Source organism: Aptenodytes forsteri, unplaced genomic scaffold, assembly GCF_000699145.1.
Source record: "Aptenodytes forsteri isolate BGI_AS27 unplaced genomic scaffold, ASM69914v1 Scaffold10, whole genome shotgun sequence".
NCBI classification, from domain to species: domain Eukaryota; kingdom Metazoa; phylum Chordata; class Aves; order Sphenisciformes; family Spheniscidae; genus Aptenodytes; species Aptenodytes forsteri.
This window is the reverse complement of record NW_008794117.1, coordinates 3,238,645-3,256,696: the sequence shown is the minus strand read 5'-3', so window position 1 is coordinate 3,256,696 and position 18,052 is coordinate 3,238,645. Positions and strand designations below refer to the sequence as shown.

Sequence of the window (18,052 nt, the reverse complement as noted above, 5' to 3'; positions counted from 1 at the left end):
AACATGCTTCTTCATTAAAGTATAAAATCTAAGAGAAAAGGTCGTGTCTAAAGTAAACAGCCACACCTTGGTTGCACATTGATTTACTGGAGAAAGTATCATGAGTTTACCAAGTCATTTGAATGCTACACAGTTGTGAAACGATAGGCTTCTTTTAAGTAAAAGCAATTGTCAAAGTCGTGTCCATTATAAAATTCTATTCTCTGCACCCGAGCAAATCTCTGTCTCAGTTAACATTGCTTTGAAATGCATCTCATTTAAGTTTGCAAGTAAACAACCAACAGCCACTCTCTCTGCCCGAAATAAGAAGACGATTCCACCTGGTTGAAGGCTTACCCTACCAGAGCTTGCATTGCTGTACTCTTACTCTTACCCATCACGAGCACATGCTCTTTCAGAGCACAGAGTGGTATGCTTTTAAATAGGTGACATTTTTACATCTAATTCATATATAACAGTGTTTGAGGCATGAACACACTTTTCATAATTTCACACTGCTTTTTGAATTTGCAGACTTATTAAAACGTTCCCAGTTGTTCCTTTTGTTTGCTGGGCTGAGAAAAAGCTATTCTTATACTGTGTAACCATACAAATAGCAGGGCCTTGAAAAGTTCACTTGTTTGAAGTTACATGGTGGGGAAAAAAGTTTTGTAGATGGAATTTATTTATTTGCTGCAAGGTAGAAAGGCTGTCCTTGAAAATGACTAGCTATTAAAGTAGAACCACCCTGTTGTTTGAACTGATATTCCCGTTAAATTAGCTCCCCATAAGAAAACTGTACTACTCAAAGGAATAGAAGACATCGGAAGCAGTTTCATCAGTGCTTTGCCAAGCTTTCTTCCAGAATAGGACCAATATTGAGCAATTAGGAACGCTTGCTTCTCTTTTTACCTTGTTTTTGCTCCATGGCGGTTGACACTGTATTTCTTTCATTGACTTAATGTAGAACGAGATTATGACCTGATTCCTAAACTGGAAAAAAGCACATACAGACAATTTCTTTTTTAAAGAGATGAATAAATATAGGAATATGATAACATGCAGAGTTGAAGCAGTTTGCGTTCCTGTCTGTAAGCAACACATTTACTTGGCTGGCAGCACTGTTTAAAAAAATAGGAGGGCATGAAGTACTACCTTAATGCCTGTTGGAGCCGAGCTATGCTGTACCAAGGTGTACAGAGGAGGGGAAGATGTCTGCAGGACCACCAACACCCCTACATGGAAAGAAAGGTGGCATGAGTGGTGCTGAATGTGTGGTATCGTAGCTTTGTGCTCTCGGAATAATCCAGTCAGTGCAAGGACAGTCTCTTTCCCATGGACAAGAATGGTTAAGGAATGTGTTATCTTTGGAACAAGGAGGGAATTTGGAGCAGACGTGCAGAGTAACACCTTGCTCTCCACTCTGCTTCAGGGCTCAGTTCAACAACACACTGTCCTTGGTAGAGTTCATGGCAAAGCCAAAGTTTAACTGTGAATCATGAAACCAACTAATTTCTCCGCTGACATATGTTTACAAAGGTTGGGGGTGTTATGATAGAAAACCATAAAATGTTAACTATTCCTGTATGTGACATCAAACTCATTTTCTCATTATATGTTCTTAATGCTTAGATTTCTGTTCAGAAGTGCTGTCAACTAAACAATAGCCAAACAAATCAGGTAGAAATATAGGAATTACTGAGTAAGCCGTGTTGCTTTGGCAGACTTGATATAAGCTTTAGAAGTTTAGTTTAGCAATCAATGGATTTCAGACCACTTTCAGATGGCTGTGAAGAAGGTGATATTTGCTGTCTTGGAAAAATCTTCAGATCTTGACTGTATCACTGCTTTATAAGAAGGAAAATGCCAGATTTTTATTCAGACTCTTGACTTAGTTTTGGGTGGAATTCAACTTGCCTAAAGTTATCTGTTCAGATGTTGGGTGTTTAATCTAAATTAGCCATTGGGCTTTTTCCTATGATCATGGAGAAAGGCTGCTGCAAGGGGTGATTCACATCAGACTGAAATAAGTAGTTAATTTACGTGGTATCAACAGCCCTCTTCAGGGCATTTTCTACGTCTCTGGGAAATTGAGCCATAGGGATATTGCTGAAGGAAAAGATGCAGTGTTTTTTAGAATTGATGCAATTACCATTTTCGTAACACTGGAGTGGTATTATTCCACCTGAAGTCACTTAATTCAGAAGTTACCCGTTCTGGCCCGTTTTCTGCAAGAAAAAAAAACAACGCAATAAGTTCTGTTGTGTGTTCTGCATTGGCATTTCATTATACTAATGCAAGACCACTATCTGAGCTCAGCCTTGGGGGTTTTAACTCCAGCTTTGACATTATTCCCCTTACTGCATTTAGAAAAATAGCTGAGCTTTCTGTCTCATTTTCTGTAATGTCAGCAAGATACATCATTTCTGTAATTTCATTGTTAGCTTGTAATAAATCAGGACCTTACTTGACTCATGAACCCCATGAAGACGATCTCGGGATTTTTGTCTGTAGTCTCTTTGTTAAGTAATTTAAAATCTTACCCCAGTGAGAGCCCTTGGTTGGGCTGATTGTATGCTAATGTTGTGTTGCCTTCCAGAGGCAGCAACTGTCATAAAGCAATGTTGCTAAAGATCTTAATTGGCTCAATACATCTTGGTGTGCTTTAATGCCTCTGAATTAATTATGCAATTTAATACTGTTATTAAGTCTTGAATTTCATTACTTCAGCAGAAACATAAAGCTAATGTGATTGTGTGCCATAGGAATGGAAGCACCTGTGCTTCTAAGGATTATCCCCCAACATTACAATTATTCAGTAAATGTCTAGTTCAAAAGGTTCACAAAACATTTTGCTCGTATGCTCCTGGGGGCCACTGAAGACCTTACATGTAACTTATGACTTACAATAAAAGGTCAAAAGCCACAATTACAAGATGTCTCAGAGAGAGAGTATAAGAAATGAAGGCCATTGCTAATAGCTTAAGTGACTCTAGAAGCAGAAAATATGTTAAATAAAACATATTTGTAGGGAATACACTGTACGCCATATTCCAGGGAAAGGCAATAATAAGCAAAATCAAAATCAACAGTCCTTGCCAATTTAACCTGGGGAATTTTCTTCTTACCTTCAAATTTGGTTATTGGCTTAAAGATTTTTTTTTTTTTTTAACAGAACCTAGCTAGGTACCTGAAAATTTTAGTATTGCTGGCAGCATTGGTTCACATCACTTTGAGATTGGTCTGGTATGATTAACCTTTCCTTGAAGAGGAAAATGGGCTTTCAGTATACTTTCACCTCTGCCTGTAAAGGGAAAGAAAACAGATATGAATCCTCTCCCCGGTTTCTGAGACATCTTATTTTTCTTAAATAGTTAAAATTCTAAGTCACCTCCACTCACCATCTACCAAAAAACCCCATCATCTTCTTTGCTTCCCAAAGCATCACTGTGAAAACTGTATATACAGGAAAAACAGAATCGCTATGCTTTAGGGCACATCACTTCTACTGTGAATGTATAGAAACAATACTACCGCTCTTTGATTTAAATTGAAATAGAGAAGGAAATGTGTATAGGCAAAAAACATGGTTATCCCAGCTAGAAAATGCAACTGGGGTCGCATCAGTTCTCAAGGGAAATGTGTACTTTAACATTTTGTCTAGATGACAGCATTTCCATTACTATAATAACCTGTAAAATCACGGAATAGCAAAGCAGCACTGCAACGCAGGAGCGATTATAGTGAATCAACCAGAAGTTCTTATGATATTGCCTGTGGAACTCAAAGCCTACATACAGTGCACAGAGCTTCTCATCCACACCAATTCTCCTGGTAGGGTATAGGTCATTCTGTTTCTTTCATAGATACATCTCATTAGAGCTTAATCTTATATGTCACCAACTGAGTTTATATACTTCCGGAGTTATTTACAGTATTTTTCTCATATTAACTCATCTGAGTAAATGTATATCAACAACAAATGTTGATTACTACTGAGGGCAGTAGTAATCAGTTGCAAGCTTTTTCCAAGAATTAAATAAATCCTGTGCAAAGCCAAACCTGTATTATCTGAGCAGAAGAGTTAAACAGTGATAGGAAAGCCGTTGGCTTATTTCCTCTGGGCTGTCTGTCTAGTTTTAGTAAAGTATTGGCATTGGGGTGACATAGTATACTTTGTAATTTTGGGAGTCTGATTTGTTGATTAAATTGTGAATTTAATGACAGAATGTGACATGACTCAAGGGTTTCATGTCAGGGTTGTTATCTTGCCACATATCATTGCTTTCTTCTTTTTTCTTCCTCCTCCCTTCTCCCCACCCAACATTCAAACAAAATTCAAGATACTGACGGTGAAAGAAATGGCTGAGCTGCTTTTTCCAATACTGAAGTTCTGTATACTAATTCAATACAAAATTAAGAACAGATCTTTAACTTCAGCTGCACAGAAAGCCACGCTGCAAGTGATCTACAGAGGTTAACAGATTGTCAGACATGAGTGAAGGCGTGTTACAGTCCCAAAACTTACTTACGATGTTCCCCCATAGGGGGTCAGGAGTATGTCCCTGCAGTGAGTGCTTCTCTCAGTTTTTGCTCCTCAGCCCTGATGCCTGCGTGGCTGTTCACAGTAACACAGAAGAACAGCGAGCAATAAGTTGCATTCTTAGCAATGAGAAATTTTAGTTAAAAGTCAAAATCAGCAGCTTTTCCTACACTGCTTCGTGTTATATTAGATGTTGCTGTAGTCTGTAAATGGTACATAACTATATGTATTCAGTCCTGGGGCTTAAGTACAGGTAGGCTTTCATATAAAGTGCAGATCTCCCTGTTATCCACCGAGACCCGAAACGGGCAACCTGTCCCCTTGAACGCTGGCATCAAAGAGATCAGCGGCTGCCAGACCATGCAAAACTGCCTTTGCTGGGTAGCAGAAGCATCCTCATAAAGTCTGGGGTTGTGATCCTCACCAATCCATTGGGTGTTTCGTTCTGTATGGAGCTGTAGCCTGTGGGAGTTAGTTTTGAACCTAGTCCACCCAAAGAGCAACCCTTCAGGGCACCGCTCCACGGATCAGAGCAGCTGAGCCGCTGCTGAGTCACTTCCGTGGTGGTGCAGGGGGACGGAGACAGGGGTTATGGTCAGTCCGTGGCAGCTCCTCTCTGCTGCTCTGTTCTCCTCGCGCTGCTCCCTGCTCCAGCCTCGGGCCTCCACGGGCTGCCGTCCTTCAGGATGAACCTGCCCCTGCCTGGGCTCTCTGTGGGCCGCAGGTCATTCGGGGCATGTCCCCCCGCTCCTGCGTGGACTGCCCGGAAGCGCTTTGTTCTTCTCTAAATACGTTTTCCCTGCGGGGCTCAGCCGTGCCCTGTGGTGGGGCCGTTGGAGCCGGCGGGAGCTGGCAGTGCCTGGCACGGGGGCGCCCCGGCCTCTCCTCACAGAGGCCGCCCTGCAGCCCCCCCCCACTGGCACCTGGGCACGGACACCCAAAGCAGAGGTAAATCCAAGGCCCATTAGCGGATTTTATTTCTTCGTTTAAAGTGACGTTTGCACTGGAGGTTGCATCAGTGCTGGCATGTTTGCTGGTGTCCCCGGGGTGTGCAGGAGCGTCTCCCTCCCCTTCCCGGGGATGCCACTTGTGCCGCTCCTTCCAGGTGCCTGGGAATAGCCGCATCCATGCATCTATATATATAGCGGAGCCTACTCTCACTCTAAGTGGCTGGATGGAAAAGAATATTTATAGACTAAACAGTGGATGAAAGGGGTTTGTAAAAACAGTTATTACAGATACCGATTTATGATCACGAGAAGTGAACACTCAGATTGGGATTCAATAAACCAGATTTACATGTGCTGTGTAATGGATGGAGGACATGAGATACTCCTAAGGCTTACTTCATCTCATCCTAGGGCAAACAACTAAAATACATCAGCTCTGTCGAATGGTCCTTTAATGTGGCAGCTTTTCCTGTGTTGACTGTGTAGAGCCTGTACAGCTCAGGGGTAGATGCCTATAACTGTAAAGATATCTAAAATTAAGTGGGACCACTTCCTAAATTATTAATGCTGATAACTGTATACCAAATAGTGAGCTTCCTTGTTTGGTCTGTTTAGCCATGATTATCTTGTAGTGTCATGTAAAATTATACATGACATTTAACAGATTTTGGTTTAAAAAAATAATCTTTGTTTTCTTAAAAACAGGTGCTAGAAATCAGGCATCAGTAAGCACCCGAAGGAATCAAAATCTATGAGAGATTCTAATTACTGCTCAAATTTTAAAAAGCTTTTGTGATTATATATCAGATACATAGAAAATATCAGTAATAAAGAGCAGTTAAACTGAAGTACTCTCCTAGTAGTTGTTTCTTCCTGATATTTTCCTTTTTCCTAACTGGTTGTGCAACTGATTATATTCCGACACTGTAGTGCACTTATGAGATGCTTTGTAAGTGAACTGAACTGAGTTGAACACTTCTACGCTGAGCAGATCTAACTGAATATTTCCAAAATAGGCACTCAACTTTGCCAATAAAACGCTGAAGTCACTATTCTAGAGTGAAACAAACGTGATATGTCTAGGCTGAACAATTTTTGAGCTATGAGACTACCAAATTAAAATCATACCTGAAATGTCTGGATTTTGTTTTACCATACTCCTCAGAACTTCAAAACAAAATTAAGCCTTCTAGTTATTCAGCAGCTGAAACAGATTTGACTGAGTCAGTACTATGAATTGACATCTCTTCTTTGAGAACATTGTCTAAATTCAGGATGCTAATCATTAATTTTTATCTCGGTTAAACTGGATGAAAGGGCATAAAATTATTGTTTTCAGTCATCCTTAAAAAAATAAAAGTTGAGCAAGTTGAATGAACTGTTGTGTGACATTAAATTTGTCCTTTTATTTTGGCCTTACAGAATTTCTGCTACAACCTCAGAAATGCAGAAGATGAATCAGTTCGGTGGGGACTTAGTTGATATTTGCACAATATAGGAAGAATTTATCTTTATAGCTAGTGTTTAGAACAGACACAGGACATCAATTTATCTTTCAAGCCCAAGTTGGTAGAATGACCTTGTGCCTCCTTCTTCCATCTAATTTATAGGATATTCTGTTCTTTCTTAACGTAGCCTTTTGAAGCAGTTCAACATGAAATACAATATTAACATGTTTATTGGGCTAGGGTTAGAGAGAAGATGATTCCGTCATTTTGGATTTTGTGTGAAGGGACCACTGGGAGCCAGTGATTGCAATGAGATCTCTGAGCACACCAACCAATTCATCATTTTACAGACTACTTCCGTAACAAACATGGAGCTAAAATTAACCTTGTGCTTCTTTTAAAGTCCATTTGACAGGTCTAGTCTTGAAACTTTAAGCAGTGAGTTCAGGCCAAAGACATCGGCAATACAAATTTTAGAGTAAATAATTAAAAATTCTGAAAATATCTCTCTAGTGCATTGCCAGAAAATTGTAAACAATTTTGTTTCACTTTTGATCTCTAAAAAAATTTGTTTTATTTTTTTAATGCAGTTTTTTGACTCTCCCATATATTCTTCTGAATTCATAACCCATATTTAGTTTAATTATTGATAGTGCTCATTTTTGAGATACCTAGTTAGAAAGCTGTACATTTCTGTAGTACCTCAACTTTTCAAATTCTTACCTACTTCTGACCTGTGCTGGCTGGGAGTCGACTTGGCAGCTTGTGCTTGGAAAGTGGTTTGCTTCCTTTTGTCAACAGTACAAGAAAAATCTCTTTTTATAAACGGACTCTTTCCTTAAGGTAAAAAACAAACTCTAAGAATGTGAAAATAAGTAAACAACAACAAAACTGTTCCCAGCAAGAAATTCTGTTTTGAACTAGGTGTAGCATGTTTTCCTCTCGTATCAGCGCAGAGGGGCTTTTCAAGTGTACAAACATTGCAGTTGCAATCTTTTACCATCCGGCTTTGATCTTGTCTTGGTCCAGAATGATTCTAACCTCTTTCTAATTAGATCCAGTGAAAGAAGTGCAAGGCAGAGACACCTCTTTCAGCTTGCAGACTTTTCTTTATACCTGAAGCTCAAGAATCAAAAGATTTTCTGCCCTTTAAAATCCACTGGAAATAGAAGCTGCAGGGCTGATATTGTAATATGCCTTTTTTCTGAGTTTGTAAAGTCATCAGGCTTATATCCATGAAACTATTAAAGTGCCTTTTATCTGTGTAGGTACACCTGCAGGCATTTTTGAGGATGAGAAACGTGATGTGTAGTACTGTTGATTTATTTTTTGAATAGATTATTCAGGCAAGAAAATACAAATATGTAACTAAGTCTCTCCAATTTTTGAGACCTTTTTTTTTCCTCACAGCAAGACAAAAATTGCCCAAAGTTCATTTAAGAAAAAAAAAAAAGGACCCATGCATGAGATCACCTTTATCTGTTGATACAACACTCAGGTGAAATACCCGCAATATCCACAGAAGTAGTTCTCTTATTTAAAGTGTCAGTATTTCTGACGCTCCAGTCTCAAGTGAGTTTTTATCAAAAATAAAAAGGTAAAGGCGGCACACAGGTGCAGGTGCACTTCTTGTTTTAAATAGGGATTCTCATGAATATAGGAAAGGAATCATACAAGTCATAAAATGTGACCTGCAGTTCTGTACCTGGAACACAGAGCGCCTGCCTGTCCAGACAGCAGTATCTTTTAAGGTATCATAATCACGGATGCATTTGTAATACCACAAATCTCAGTCCCCTCCTCCCCGTAGTGTGCCCACGTGTGCAGAGCCTAACTCAAGTTCCTTGGTCGTGCTGCCTCCCAAACCATGCCCAAGCTAAAATCCTGCTAGGACCGCTCGCACAGTTTAATAGCACAGATCAATGCCTAGAAGCACCCCACAAATTAAATTTTCTAGCACAGACGTAGCAATTGAGGTTGGAGGTGGCTGATGTTGGCTTAAATAGGTTCAGGATTCATGCTGATAACTGGGGTGGGGTTTTGGGGGGTTCGTTGGTTTTGGGGGGGTTTTTTGGACAAGTCTTCCAGAAAGAATAAAGGAGGACTAATGAACTGTATCAGCACAGAAGAATGGTTCAAACCATTGTTTCCCAGTTGTAAAATAAAAATCAACCAGGTTTCCACCTTCCCTGATTTTATCCCAGGTATTTCAGGGGTTAGCAATTGCATTTTATGATGTCTATTACAGGTCCACCTTCACATTAACTATAAGCATCTACCTCCAAATGTTTTGTGTGTAATAACAGCCTTTCTCCCTTTTCTAAAAGAATCATTTTGAACCGAGGTGGACAGACGTGTGGGGATAAAACTTTGACGTGGGTGCTTCAAATGGACCTTGATGTTCTACACAAGCTGAGTTGTCAACTGGTTTTGATTGCTTTTCATCAAGAGTCGAGTTTATTAGTTTTGTAGCTGAATATACAAACAGCACAAGCTTATTTGAGGAGTCTTAGTTTATCGTAAATTAGGGCAATGAATTCCAAAGCTCTGAGTCACAACCTGCGTTGTTAGGGGAGTAAAACTGGATTCTTGATAGTAATGGCATAAAATTAAAATATAGTAGAAAATTACTGGGAAGAAATTTCTTTATTGAGAATAGCTTGAAAAGCTAATTTAATAATGAATTAGTTTATTGCTAACTAAAAACATAATAACTTGATAAGAGGGAAATTATTAAGCAGTTTTAATTGTTAGAAACTGTAATTCCTCAACTAAAAGGAGGCTCAACTAACTAAAAAGAGGCTTCCCTTTTCAATTGTTTTGCAGTCTTAAAAGTGTAAAAGTCACTTAAAACTAGCTTTGGTCACGAAGCAGATTTTTATTATTATTATTTTTCTGCATTGATAGTGTGAATGAGAAATGCTTTTCATCCTTTATACCTTCTGTATAAAAAATAATTGAACAATTAATTTTTAAGTGTTTTAAGTGTTTTTAAGTGTAATTCTCATCATTGTTTCATGGGTGACAGTATGTAAGAGTTCCACCAAGGACCTTTAGGGACTTCAATTAAACAATATTTGGTACATGCTGTGCAAATTGTAGTTTTAATGGATGAGTGAATTACTAAGGTGTGGGTTCACTGCTGCATCACTGGAGTGAAGTACTGAAACCACAGCTGCTGTTTTGAAGTCTGGAACCATCCTTCCTGAGCCGAAAGATCGAGCTCTCCCACCAAAGGCTCCACGACGTCCTTACAGAGCTTCTGTGTCGCTTTACCGAGTGAAAGGCCTTTCCAGGCGGGAGGCGGTTAAATGATGCGTGCGAACTCCCTGGCTGCTTCTTGCCTCTTTCTGAGAGTTTTGCTTTCTTTGCTCAGTGACCTTCAGTGCAGACGCGTTTCCTTGTGCTGTGCTTCCTGGGCATTGTCTGTCTGGGAGCAGCGGCAGGACCAGTGTTTGAGTAGCAGTGTAACGGCTCGGCAAAGAAATGCCGAGGAAAAGAAATGCTTCAGGAAGTGGGTTTGGAGTGATTGTCTCTCATCTAAATGTTGATCTGGGCTGAGAGGGTATCAAAGCCTGCTCTTATGAAAGGGTTTGCCACACTGACATGTCCAGGCTCCTTCCAGTTAAGAATTGCATGGCATGATTTGTAAGACAAATAACGCGTATTCCTTCTTTCCTGGCCGTATTTCATCTGATCTGCTTCCTTTCCACTCCTTCTCGCAAATACAGCCTCTCTTGTTTTCATTTGGTATAAGGGTGTGTTCAGATTCGCTTCCACTCTAACAGATTGCGCTTCTTGGCTGTGCAGGGTTAGTGGAGGGAATTGCTGTCTTCCAGGAGATTGTTTTACCAGAGGAGGGAGAGACTTTCGTGAGTAATGGTATATCAGAGCTGTTAGCTGTGCTGTGTTGGCATGCAGCAATGTACATGGGTAGTAAATGTGTATTTTCTCCCATTCTGCAAATGAACTGGAATATAGTCTGAGTCTTGTTTGTTAATAATCTCAGCCTTGTTGTTGTTGTTTTGGTTTGGTTTTTTTTTCCCTGAGAAACTGAGCATGCAGCATAGCCAGTGTGTTCTCTTTCTGGTCTGCTGCCTCCTTTTTATAACACCTGGGAGTGAAATCCCTTGGTGTGCTGGTAAAGGCTGAGACATTCAGCGAACACGTGGAGCATCTGTTGATTCAGAATCACTCTTCTGTGTTTACGTTATTCAGAGGGGTCTTGAAGCCTTAGGCTGCAGTGGTGTGCAGTAAATGGGATAATAATGGCACATGGTTCCACCTGGCACTAATTATATATATAGTGAAATGGAACATGGTAGTCAGTGGCTAATTCTCCTACACTTCTGACTTCAGGAATTTACAACTTTTGCAGAGGAAAGTTTAGGTTTTAATTATTGTTATTTTTGCTTCCTCTGTAGCCATGTCAACTTTTTAAAGCAACAGTATGTTAAATGCAGCTGAAAATATAATGTATGGAATACATTAGGGGTTTGATTTTTCTAGCTTTTTACGTTTTTGACATGAAAATTAATATTCCAAACCAGCTTTCTAAATTGGTTAACTTGAGAGACTGCATAATTTGGGGAAGAAAAGGAGAGCCCAGTTCTTAGTTCTACCCTGTGTCGAGCTGCTCCCAGGGTCTAGGCGGGCTCCACATCCCATCTCCCTCTGTGTCTAGAGGTGCCAATTTCCAGGCACAAGCCAGCCAAGCTCCCCTGCTGATTCGGTTGCAGATTTCTTTGTGCTGTCTAAGAGAAATTGTTATCCTCACTCCAATTTGGTCACTGGGTTTGAAAAATCATCTGAAAATACTGTGATCGTACCTAGCCCTTTGGGGGTAGGTATGAGCAGCCCAAAAGCTTGTCAGTGCCGTCTTATTACCACTGCTCCAGATCTGTGTGATACATGCATGCTTGAGTTTTTATATTTTCAGCTAGGTCTCTAAGATTTAAAAAAAAAAAAAGAGAAAAAAAGGAAAAAAAAGAAAAAAAAAGAAAATACTATTCAGCAATAGAAAGTATTAATAACTTTTGTCTTCTCTTGGTCCAAAGGAGGCCTTTTAGCTTTTATGTCTGCGTCTCCTCCATGTGTCCTTAATGTATTTTAATAATTCTTCTGTCTCTTATTTTGTTCACAGCCTACATGCTGACACACTACCAGTTTTGTTTCCAAAAGAGGAGTTCACAGAACTACACAGTGCCTGATCCAACTAGCCGCTTTGATGTTCCTCACTGGACCATGTAGGTAAAATTCAAAGAAACATATATATTCACATTATATCTTTCCAAGTATTCAATATATCGGGAAACAGCTGATTTTTGGCAACAGTGCTTACTTTGCGAAGTCAGGGTCTTTTGGAATTTATGGACCATAAAATCATTTATTAAGGCCCTCCAACTTTGCAATGTGTTTTATCATCAACAGACACACAACTGTAGACCATCATATGTCACAATGTGTTTGGTGTCCTTGCCACATCTATTTTAAGTTGTTGTGGGTGCTGGGAACAGTGATGCCTGTCATTCCTGTAGGCGTACCTGAGCTAACTTCAATAGCAGCTACAGTGGTGCAAATTTCAGCTTAGGCACAAAACCCGGCAGAGGAATTAAATAAATTCTCAAGCAATTGGAAAACCTTGAGCTTCTTGTTATTACAACTGCACAGCTAGCAGAATAAGAGCTAGGCAGGGTAAGAGCTAGGCTGAACAGGTTTACATGAATGAACCTCAATGCTTGTCATAAGAACAGTAGAGGAGTATCATGGTATTGGTAATCAGGACAAAGATGCCTTCAGGTTATTCCTGTTGATCATCTTGAGCTTCTGCACAAACCTTCAAGGTTTCTATGAGTTTCAGACAAAATTAAAAATGTAGCCAATATTCCACCTCCAGGATTTCCCTGCAGAATAATTCAGTCTTGCTATAGTAGAGGTGAGAATCCAGCAAGTTAAATTCAATTTCTTGAAAAGTGAGTTTTTCCTTCTGGTTTTGATATGCTAGCTTGGTTTAGTTTCAACAAGTCTTTACTGTGAGAGTAAATGCAGGCAAAGAACTAAATTGTTCTGATTAAATTGCCAGTATTCATTATCACTTGACTGCTTTCTCCGTTATATGTTACGCTGTTTTATGTCTCAGTTGCAGTGGCATTTAAAATAATTTACATGAATTGCTAGGCTGCAGCGTTTATGTCTACGTTACAGTTGGTGTTTCTTTTACATTCCTTACACATTTCTGTAAAACTTCCACCTTGGTTTACATTTCTAATTTTGTGGAAATGAACTGTAAATATGGATATGTAGCAGTGGTGTAGATGGCCTGTATTTACACATGCTGGCACACTCTCCTTACACAGAAAACAGCTCTCCTCACATACGTGCTTTAGGGACTGTGACACTGACAGTTTATTGTGATTGTTTCTGGAGTGTCTTGCGATTTCAGTCGCTCATTTCTGTCTGGAGAAAGCTTCTAACCAAGTCACCTCAAGAAAGCATTTTCATAGCATACTGGCTGGATCTTTATGGCTTCAATACTAACAACAGATGTCTCAGATGAATCCTGAAATGATGCTTACCCCTGCTTTCATATCCTGAAATTAGGACATGGTATCTTGCACACTGTTACGCAGCTGGCCGTATTCAGTTACAGTTGGTTTTGCCTTTCATGTTGCGTTGATCATATTCCAGCTTTACTTAGATGTTTTTTCAGGTATTTTGTGTAAGGTGAAAGGTTGTGGGTTTGGGCGGGGGTTTTTTTGCGGATGACAGATTTTCTATGAATAAAATACTGAAAACACATAAATTTTCTGGTTTACTAATTAAATTTAAATTGTCACAATTCATAAGTGGGTTGCTAGCTCTAGATTGTAGAAGACATTCATGTTCCCTGTTGTGAGTATCCAAAATCTTCCCCAGCTGTAACTGATGGGCAGGAAAATAATCCCAAAAGACATTTATTGTGCTGGAGAGGGTGTCGAGTCTGAGGAGAATGCCTTTTCTGTAGGTATCAGTGGCACAACTACTCCTTGGCAGGAAATTTTTTAATTGGTGCCAAAGTTCAGAGTACCCCAAAGGAACTGGAATTGAAATCTATTCAGTTTTACCCTAAAAGGAAAGTAACAAAGAAAATACCTGAATAATTAACTTCTGCAAATTTTGTTACAGTCCACATCTCTCCCCTGTAAAAACATGTCTTATTTGTCACTTAGAGTCTGATGTGACAGTGGGGAAACAGTGAGCAAAAAATAAAGGGTTAAAGCATCAAACCATATATAATCTGTCTGCAAGAAATGTAGTAACAAAGTTTTCGGAAAGCCAGAGATTAATATCTTTTTTTTTCTGATACTAAATTAACAACAGCAAAGCAATTCATGCAAATAAATCTAATGGATTGTTTTAGATTTACACTACACTGTCATGCTACCTCTTAAGGGATTATATGTATAAAGAAATAATAAAATAATGTGCTTTACTGCCCACAAATGGGCAGGGCATTAAACAGAATTTGTCAGTTCATCTGAACACATTACATTAGTCAAGAGGAGCAGCATCATTTTGCTTAGCAAAGGTACATTAGCTTAGCTGTTTGGGCTGTCAGAATCTTAAAATCTTGCCTCAAATGCAAGGGTAATGGTCACTATGACATGCATTTGTCATTTAACACAAGCAATGCTTGTGCTTTAGTAGCTTTTAGCAAAGTATAGATGTCTGCAAAGGTTGTGGTACAGGTCAGCACTCTAATACAAACTGCAAATTCTAACACAATTGCTGTAACTTTCAGTTGTGAACGAGATAATGTCTGACCTAAGAAGAACCAGAGGAAATGTCTTTTCTTAGACGGTTTGTACAGCATTATATTCATGTTGATTTTTAAAAAAAAAAAAAAGTTCATGTGTTAAAATTCATTCATATTTGTTACATATAATCATAAATGTAATTAAAAATATTCTTTCTACATTTAAATATCTAGCTTAAACTTTGTGCTATTGATAAAATCTACTAAGTCGAACAGAAGTTTTAACTCCAGAGCATTGATGTTTGTTTTATAGAGTAGTGACACAGGAATACTTGCTCCTATACATTTTCCCTTGAAAAATGATTCACGCTTTTAATCCAAAGCTAATAAGAACTTGTATTTTTATTTATTTATCTATTTATTTATAGGTTTTGGTAGTAGGTTAGAGCAGAAGAGTAGCTTTGACAAAAGGAATAACCAATTCAAAGCATATGTAATTTGTGATTACGGCTGTCATGAGTTCATGCTCTAAGCAGTTGCACAATCAGCCAAATCTTACAGTGCTCACTTGCTTAGTCCCTTTGAAATGACTTGGCTTGACATTATTTCAGGAGAAGCATCACAGCTTAGACCATTGTATATCTATGGCTGGTGCATTGAGTTAATGGTTCATCCATGAAGGTAGGGTACTATTATGCTTTAAAAAGATGATTAATGACCAGAATTAATTTTCTAGAGACAATTTTCTCTTTTTCTCTAGTTATTTAACTGAGTCTCTGCAGTAGCTATTGATGGTGAGGAGAGCACATAGACTGGGGTTCAATTTATTCATTCATATTTGCTTATTTATTCATAAATAATTTTAATTACTTGGAGGAAAAAAGGTGACACAAACTGGTCATTTGTAATTTGCATCCTGAAAGAAAGTGTACTTTTTATACCAGAATTAAATTTTTTAAGGATTTGTGATTTAAATGAAAGATGGAAATATTTACATATTTAAATTTAAGTATACAAAGTATAATTGCTCTCAGCTGAAACTCCCTCTAGGGTATAGTGTAAACAATTCTTCTTTCATTACGTGCATTAAAAACTCAAGTGGAGTGATTATAGCTGAGTTCCATTCCCTCTGAAAAAACATAACTTTTATCAACAAAGATCTTTCAATACCTTTTTCTGGAGGGAAGACTATTAGGTTTTGGAATTACAAATTTCTATTTTCTCTGGCATTTTAAAAAAATCTTGCGTTTTCTTGTCACGTACTTCACCAGCCTGATCATGTTTAACTTGTGAGGACTGACTAGTTTGCAGCAGTAAGTGGTATGTGAGATACAGGCTTGAGAGATATAGGAAGAGCACGATTTCCATAACCACTTCAAAGGAATGATTTCCATAATTACTTCAAAGGAAATACATTAAAAAAAAAAAAAACATTTCTCTGGGGGCTTATAAAACCATTCTGTTTATAATTTAAATTACATTAAGCTAAATAAAATAGTACAGTAAAACCCTCAAGTTTCCATAATTACTTCAAAGGAAATACATTAAAAAAAAAAAAAACATTTCTCTGGGGGCTTATAAAACCATTCTGTTTATAATTTAAATTACATTAAGCTAAATAAAATAGTACAGTAAATCCCTCAAGGGAAAAATACTTCATTTAAGTTTGAACATTACATTAATTCGATTAATTGGAAGTATTTTATTCTCTAATAGTTTATTTTTCATTGAATATATATAATTAAAAGTATTGTCATTATAACAGGAGCCATTCTTTCCCATTTTGTGTTCCTTCTGTTCAGTAGATCACTATAGTTTTATTTGCCTACCTTCCTTCATTTCTCACTGCTTTATTCCTGGTGACTAACCCTCTGAGCATCAGTGTATGACGAGATTATCATCGCTGTGTTGCGCGTGTTCAACTTAATCAAACTCATACTGGAACTGAGACTCTCAACCAGCCTGAAGTTTTGTATCGAAACCACGGAGTGTGAGGCTTTCTTCTGTTGGAATATTTTAGAGTCTGCTTGTCCAAACCATGCATGTTGCTTTTTCCAGGGTCCTCACAGGGGTAACTGTTGAGCAGGGAGGCAGAGAGGAGATGCTGTACATACATATGTACATGCATATATGCATGTGTGTGTATTTTGTGTATCTACAGATTTAAGGTCATGCATGTTTGTGCATGTACGTGCGTATAATTTGCTGGTATACATATGGTTTCCTTTCTTTTCTTGCTATAAATTTATGCCTATTCAGTTTCATATGGGAACCTGATAGGATATTCCACTGTAAGTCATATGAAGATAATATGACTTCCAGGAAAGGGTGACTAGGAAAATATTGGAAAACCTCAGTGAACTAATTGTAATTGATCTAATTATAAGAGTGATTTATTCCGCCTTCCCCCTATGTCAAGAGACCATACAGGCTGAACTAAATCAGGTTATCATTCTTAACAGCATGGAAGGCAGTAAATCTGTAGTGCCGAGCTCCTCTAATATTGACAGCTTTGCAATATGGGTATCTGTAGAAATAGTCTAAGCACATATAAACTTACAGAAGCTGAAACAGGTTGTATAATAGAAGCAGGCCAGTCATATATGCAATACTTATTCCCACTTTAGAGTCAGCTTTAAACCAGCCACTAACTTCAAATTAATCCCCATTTGAGGTCTAAAACAAACTTTGTGTTTCATATAAATTAATTTCAAGTGATTAAAAATATTTTTGCATGGGACAATAAATCTTTACAGCTAAATATTAACAATATTGAAATACAAAAAAGAAAGAAGGCACGCACAATTTTTCCCCTAATTTAGAAAATGTTTGCTTTTTTTTTAAAGAGCACTTTCAAAAGGCAATAGTAATTAAAACTAACGCTGGATTGAATAAAAACTTTGACCGGAGAGTTTCATGTTAGACTGAGTAAACCTTGAGGGGAAAAAAGGTAGTACAAAATATCAAAGCTTAGACATATTTTCTATTGACTCAGAACCTACAAGTTTTATGAAAAAAGTAAGATGACTTAGTCACAAAAGTCTAAAGAAATTATTTCTTCAGTATATTTTCTAAGATTTTCATTAAGGCTTAAATAAGTTTACAGTTTCATTGTATATCCTTAGGAAACATTTCTTTTTCCTTTCTGCTTTATAAGATTCTTTTTTTTTCCTCCAGTATTATTTGTCTGTGTTTTAAAACTAGCTTTTGTTCCTACTATAAATGGTCGCTGTGTGATTAAATAATAATGAACTTTGTAATGAAATACCAAATTTACTATACTGTGGCAGGTAGGAATTGATCTGAGTTTTTCTGCATTGCTTTTAACTTTCTCCAAATTGGGTGTACTGGTGGATGAAAAGCTGGACATGAGCCAGCAATGTGCCCAGCCCAGAAG

At 38.2% G+C, this 18,052-nt stretch overlaps 1 protein-coding gene across 1 annotated transcript in view; it reads left to right on the top strand.

The window, feature by feature from the left end:
- Nucleotides 1–18,052, top strand: part of CHRM3 (cholinergic receptor muscarinic 3) — a 201,974-nt gene that overhangs the window by 52,617 nt on the left and 131,305 nt on the right. Inside the window, exon 2 of the mRNA XM_009276253.1 lies at nt 12,064–12,166. Within this exon, the coding sequence (XP_009274528.1) occupies nt 12,069–12,166 (98 nt within the window). The 5' untranslated portion in view covers nt 12,064–12,068. The remainder of the gene's footprint in view (nt 1–12,063; nt 12,167–18,052) is intronic.